The sequence below is a fragment of the Antechinus flavipes genome, chromosome 3, assembly GCF_016432865.1.
Source record: "Antechinus flavipes isolate AdamAnt ecotype Samford, QLD, Australia chromosome 3, AdamAnt_v2, whole genome shotgun sequence".
NCBI lineage: Eukaryota > Metazoa > Chordata > Mammalia > Dasyuromorphia > Dasyuridae > Antechinus > Antechinus flavipes.
The window spans coordinates 620,802,846-620,809,687 of NC_067400.1; the positions used below are offsets into that span (position 1 = coordinate 620,802,846).

At 36.6% G+C, this 6,842-nt stretch overlaps 1 protein-coding gene across 1 annotated transcript; it reads left to right on the forward strand.

Moving 5' to 3' along the window:
* The first annotated feature begins 3,572 nt into the window (after positions 1 to 3,572).
* Positions 3,573 to 4,523, forward strand: LOC127557584 (olfactory receptor 5B12-like). Its single transcript, XM_051990894.1, has one exon. It carries the CDS (start codon positions 3,573 to 3,575, stop codon positions 4,521 to 4,523), a length of 951 nt encoding a protein of 316 aa, XP_051846854.1.
* The last annotated feature ends 2,319 nt before the right edge of the window (positions 4,524 to 6,842 follow it).

A 6,842-nucleotide genomic window follows, 5' to 3' on the forward strand; every position in this document is an offset into this window, starting at 1 on the left:
TATCTGACTGACAAAAAAGGAAAGTTTTAAATGCTGGAGAGGATGTGGGAAAATTGGGACACTAATGCACTGCTGATGGTATTTTGAAATGATCCAAGCATTCTAGAGAGCAAATTGGAATTATGCCCGAAAGGTAACCAAACTGTTTATACCCTTTGACTCCAGCAATCTCACTACCAGGTCTATATCCCAAAGAGATCATAAAAAAGGGGGAAAAACCTATATGTGCAAAAAAATTTATAACACTCCTTTTCATGGTACCAAAATAAGGAATGCTGGAGGATCATCAATTGGGGAATGGCTGAACAAAACTGTGGTGTATGAAAGTAATATAATACTGTTATATAATAAGACATGATAATTAGTCAGATTTCAGAAAATAACCTGGAAAAACTTGTACAAAACTGATGCAAAGTGAAATGATCAGAACCAGGAAAACATTGTATGCAGTATCAGTGACATTGTGTGATGATCAACTTTGTGATGATCACAACTTTCCTTAGCAGCACTATGACCCAAGACAAGTACAAAGGACTCACGAAGAAAAATGCTATCCATAACCAGATAAAAAACTGATGGACCCTGAATGCAGATTGAAGCATATTTTTTTCTCCAATTATCTTATTTTTTATTGTGTTTTTTTCTTTTTTTTGATCTGTTTCTTCTTTCACCACTATGACTAATATGGAAATATGTTTTACATGATAACACAAACTATATCAAATTGCCTACCACTTCTAGAAGAGGAGAGAGGGAAGGAAGAAAGTTTCAAATTCAAAATTCTATGAAAATGAATGTTAATTTTTTAAACAGAGGGCAAATAAAATAACACTTAAAAGGGATAGAGTATCACCTGAAATTGTCCTTAACAATGGGAATTTATAGACAATAGCTATCAGAATTTTGATTGGTGGTAGATGTGAATAACATGGACCTCAGAGTAGGAGGGATTACTAAGTAATGGAGGTAGTGGGTTATGAGTGGCAGTAAGAAGGAAGGAGCATTTCAATTCTTCCAAATCAATCAGTGAGCCAAGAAGAATGAGTCAAAGTGCAACCATTACTGGAAAGGGTGGCCACAGAGGCTGTCATATGAGGAAGTCAAATGTCAGAGATACCTAAAAGGTGTAAAGAGCAAAAGGGGAAAGATTCAAAGTGAATTTTAAATGAAATATATTGCCTATGGAATAGGCCTTCCACAAGAATGGTAGAAAGGGTGGAAGTATTTGGTTAGGAATTGGGTGGAGAATTGAAGGGAATGGTAATAAGAAATCAGAAGATGGGAGACTGGGAGACTGGGAATATGGTTTATATCATAATATACAGACATTTAAAATCAAGTGGTGTTCACAGAAATCATAGAGTTTGTATGAAATCACAGAAATCATAGAGTTATGTAGAAGAAAATAATAGATTCTGTTTTGGACAAATTTTGCCTTCCATAGGCCTTCCAGGTTGTGATTCCAGCAAGTATTTCGTGATTTAGGGGTTATAATTCAAGAGAAAAGTTAAGATGAATAAGCATTCTAGGCAGAAGTAATAGGGTTAGCAAAGAAAACTCTTTCTTGAGGTTGGGCAGTAAAGGGGACAGGAAATTGGCTTGAATAGGTAGCAATGTCAAGTGACAGTTTTTTCTTTGACTAGATTGAAAATAGATGATCTAGATGATTTAGTAGCTCCAGTATTCCACATTGATAAAAATCTGAGTTCCAATCCTATTTTGACTTATATGACTCACGCAATCACTTCACCTTTTACAATCTGTTTGTGCATCTACAAAATGGGGATAATAGTAAATATTAGTGTGTGTACCTCATAAGAGCAGTGTAACAACAGAAATCATATATGTAAAAAAATTGTAAGTTATAAAATACAAATATTATTATAATCATTACTGCTGCTGTAGCAACTACTGCTACTACTACTACTACCTGAGAATACTTGTGGGAGGCAGGAAAGGTGTAGATGGACAAGAAGGGCTAAGACATAATCACAACTCAACATGTGTATTTCTAATGAAGTAACATAAGGTGTAAGGTTCTTTGTGAACCTTAACATAAAGTACAAATATGAAGCATGCTGCTACTGCTGCTGGACAAGTCAATAAGCATATGTGTCAAGCACAATGCTAAAGGCTGGAGAACAAATATAATTACAAAAAACAGTGCTTGCTCTTAAAGGTCATACATTTTAATCAGGAAAAATACATATAAAAGATAGCTGTAGTGGGAAGTGAGGGGGAAGGTATCAATACAGAGCATAGTATCAATATTTGGAGAAACAGAGTCAGAAGAGGATTGAGTAGTGGCTGCCCTGGGCCTTCCTCAGAATAGTTGTTCCAGGAAGAACGCTTCAGGAGGTAAAAGAGGCTCAGGGTAAAAGGATGTTCTAGGATGACAAGACCACAGAGAATGAGGGAACTTCCAGACTGAGAAGGTAGTTGAAACACATAGTGTATCCAAGCAATATGGGAGAGGATGATGATTTCATCAAAGGGCTGAAAACAAAGTATGAAATGAAAGGGAAATGTTACCAACCAGGGGATCCTAGATATTATGTTTGAGTTAGACTTTAAAGGATGAGTATAAATTCAAAAGGTAAAAAAAGGAAAGGAGGGCAATCTAGATATAAGTGACAGAGTCATGAAAGTTCTGCTGGAGGTAACACATCAAGGTGATAGCAGATATACTTGCCTACTGAATGAATTATGGTTAGTAATCATCCATTTTCTTTTCTAGATGAGCACATTTTTGATTTTCCTTTAGTTTGAGTGTCACGGTCAAACCACACCTGGAATAAATCACATTGTACACTGAGTACAATATTCTAGGAAGCACATTGTCAAGCTGGAGAGCATCAAGAGCAGTGTAACAACGTGAGGGAGGGACTTCAAACTTTCCTACTAAAAAATTGGTTGAAGGAATCATGTTTTTTTAAGCTTATCAAAGAGATGTAATTGAAAAGGAAATAGCAAACATTCAAAGAGTTGTCATATAGAAGAAAGATTATAGGCTATAGATCTGAGAAGGGATTATTATTATTAATTAGATTCTTTAATTAAATCACTTTATTTTATAAAAAAGGAAACTGACCTCACAGGAGGTGAAATGACTGAACCATATTAATATGGATGGCCAAAATAAGATTTAAACTAAGATGTACAAATTCCAAATCTAATGTTTCCACTGTGCCATGTTACTTCATATTTCTTTTCTATGATCTCAGGGACATAATTGGATAGACTTTATAAGAGGAAAATTATTGGCTAAATATAAGGGAAAATTATGAAATCATTACAATTTCATGAAATGAAATGCGCTACACTATATTACTTCAGGAATCCAAACAGAAGACTACTTATTGGGGAAAACTACTCTGTGTGGGAGGGTAGGTGATATGACATAACCCTGAGCTCTTCACAATCTCAGATAGTTTACATATAGGAAGAACTCTGTTTAAAGGGAAGGGTGTAAACAAAAATAAATTATAGCTTATAAGATTTTGTGATGCTCTTCCTGGGCCCTCATTTTCTTCCCAGAATTCTTCTAATGAACCTGTTCCTGTGCATCCCCTATGGCTGATGGACTTTTCCAAGGACAGAAAATGACCAATTGCACTAGGGTTCCGGGATTCATTCTCCAGGGCTTCTCAGTCATTCCTGAGCTGCAAAGTTTTAGTGCTGCCATTTTCCTTTTCATCTACATATTCTCTGTGCTTGGAAACATCTCCATCATCAAAGCAGTGAATCTGGATTCTCATCTACACACACCCATGTACTTTTTCCTCAAGCATCTATCATTCATTGACATGTGTTCCACCACCACCACGCTGCCCCGGGCGCTCTTTGCTGCCCTGGCCGGCTCAGAATTCATCTCTCTCCCAGCATGTGCAGTTCAACTTTTTGGTTTTGTCTTCTGTGGGGCCACTGAGTGTTTTCTCATCACCTCCATGGCCTATGACCGCTGTCTGGCCATCTACCAGCCCCTGACCTATGGGACCACTATGACCCCAGAGTTCTGCTGTGTGCTGGTGGTTGTGGCCTGGGTGAGTGGACTCCTCTTTTCGTCCTTCCACACAGTCAACACCTTCACCCTGTCTTTCCGTGATTCCACAGTAGAACATTTCTTCTGTGACATCCCTCCACTCCTCCGATTGTCCTGCACTGATCCTCACAAACATGAGGCAGCTGGCTTTATCGTCAGTGGCTGTGTCATCATGAGCTGCTTTGCACTTACTGTCCTGTCCTACATCCGGATCCTAGCCACCGTGGCCCGTATCAAATCCACACAGGGTCGCCAGAAGGCCTTCTCCACTTGTTCCTCCCACCTCATCACAGTAGTACTCTTTTATGGGACTGGCAGTTCAGCTTACATGAGACCTGCGAATGGCTACTCCCCACTTCAAGGGCGCCTCGCTGCCATATTTTACTCCATCCTCACCCCTACCTTAAACCCTATTATTTATAGTATGAGGAACAGAGATATGAAGGCAGCCCTAAGGAAACTTTACATTCGTAGACCATGATGCAGCTCAGAGTCTTGAAAGAAAATAGGAAAAAAGGTCCCTAATAGCAGACCCTCATAATTCTTCCTATGCAATGGCCAATATTGTACTCTGAAAATTGCTACTAATATAAATTTGTGATCTTTCTTCTCACTGGACCTTACTTTCATCTGCCAAATGGAGATAAGAACGCTTGTTCTCTGGTTCATGGGATATAAGAATAAAACTTTAAAACATAAGGAATATATTTCCTAACTACAGTTATGTATTCCAGTTTGAGTAGGTGACCACTTCTTATTATAGTTGGCAATTTTTATAAAATTCCGTGACTTTATTTGACTTTTTTTTTATTTAGTTATTCTCAGAAATATAATAATCCAAGACAATTTCAAATGATTTATGATGAAAATTATTACCTACTAGTTGAGAACTGATCCAACCATTCTGGGAATTATGCCCAATGGACAATCAAAGTGTGCCTTTGATCCAGTAGTGGGGCTGTACCACAAAGAGATCATAAAAGGACCTACATGTGCAGAAATGTTTGTAGCCATCCTTTTTGTAGTCACAAGGAACTGGAAACTGAATGGATGCTCAATAGTTGGAGAATGACTGAGTAAGTTTTTGTATATGAATGTTATGGAATATTATTGTTCTATAAGAAAGGACCAGCAAGATGATTTCAGAGAGTCCTGGAGAGACTTACATGAACTGAAGCCAAGTGAAATGAGCAGAACCTAGAAAACATTGTACATGGCACCAAAAAGATTATGTGATGATCAACTCTGACAGACATGGCTCTTTTCAATAATGAGGTGATTTAAGCCAGTTCCAATAGACTTGGATTGGAAAAAACCATCTGCATCCAGAGAGAGAGGACTGTGGGAACTGAATATGGATCACAACATAGTTTTCTCACCTTTTTGTTGTTGTTTGCTTGTTGTTTGTTTTCTTTCTCTTTTTTTTCCCTTTTGTATCTGATTTTTCTTGTGCAGCATGATAAATGTGGAAATATGTATAGAAGAATTGTACAGGTTCAACACATATTGGATTACTTGCTGTCTAGTGGAGTGATGGGGAAGGGAAGGAGAAAAAAATTGGATCACAAGATTTTGCAAGGTGAATGTTGAAAACAATCTTTGCAGATATTTTGAAACTAAAAAGCTATTATAAAAAAAGTAAATTACTATCTATCACCAGAGAAATAACTTATGGAGTCCAAAGGCAGATTGAAGTATACTAAAACAAAATAAAACAAAAAAAAAAACTCCCTTTATGATTCCTAAGATTTTTGTTTGTGTTTTCTTTTGCAACATGGCTAATATTGAAATGTTTTGTATGATAGCACATGTATAATCTATTAAAATGTTTGCCTTCTCAAAGAGGGAGGAGATCATGGAGGAAAGAAGAAAATTTGGTACTCAAAATTTTTAAAAAGTAAGATTAATTTTTTTCTTCACAAGTAATTGAGAAAGAACAAAAGGAAAAATGGAATATTTATTAGGCATAATCACAGGCTAGTTACATGAACTAAAGAAAGGAACTGGATGAACTACATAAAGGAATGGCTGACAAGGTTACAATTCAAATGCTGTACATCTATACCCAGAACTATCATTAATTGATGACTACTTCTGAATTCTCATCCTTCTTCATCAATCCATAGTCTCTGACACTGTTAATCACCATTCTTTCCTGATTCTTATTCTACCTACCTTATAGCTCCTTCTCAGTCTGCTTTTTTGGATCCTCTTCCAAATCATGTCCATTTACTTTGGGTATCCCACAGAACTCTCTTGCTTGGATCTTCTCCTTTTTCTCTGTATTATTCTATTTGTTGATCTCATCACTCCAATGGATTTAATCATCAGCTCTATACTGATGATTCTCAAATATGAAAATCTAATCCTTAACTTTTCTGCTGAACTTTAGTCTTGGACCTTTAATTGCCTTTCAAACAACTCACACCTTAAAGTCAATATATCCAAAACTGAAATCAGTAATTTCCCAGTAAACCCTCTCTACTTCCTCTTTTCCCTATTAACTTTGAGTATGTCACTATCTTCTCAAGTTCACTCCTATGGTTGAACATCTCCAACTGATTTTCTAGTTTCTCCATTTCTCCAATTTCTCTGTTATCACTTTAATGGACAACTAAGGGTCCCCCCTTCCAGATATATTCATGTTTCATTACTGGAAACAGATTATATTCTCTTTTTTCTCTCATTAAGTAATGCTATTTTAATCCTATTTTGTATTTTTTTTAGGTTTTATAGTTAGATTCTATTTATTTTCCTTAGTTGCCATCTTAGAAATTTAAAAAATGTTCTACAGCCTCTG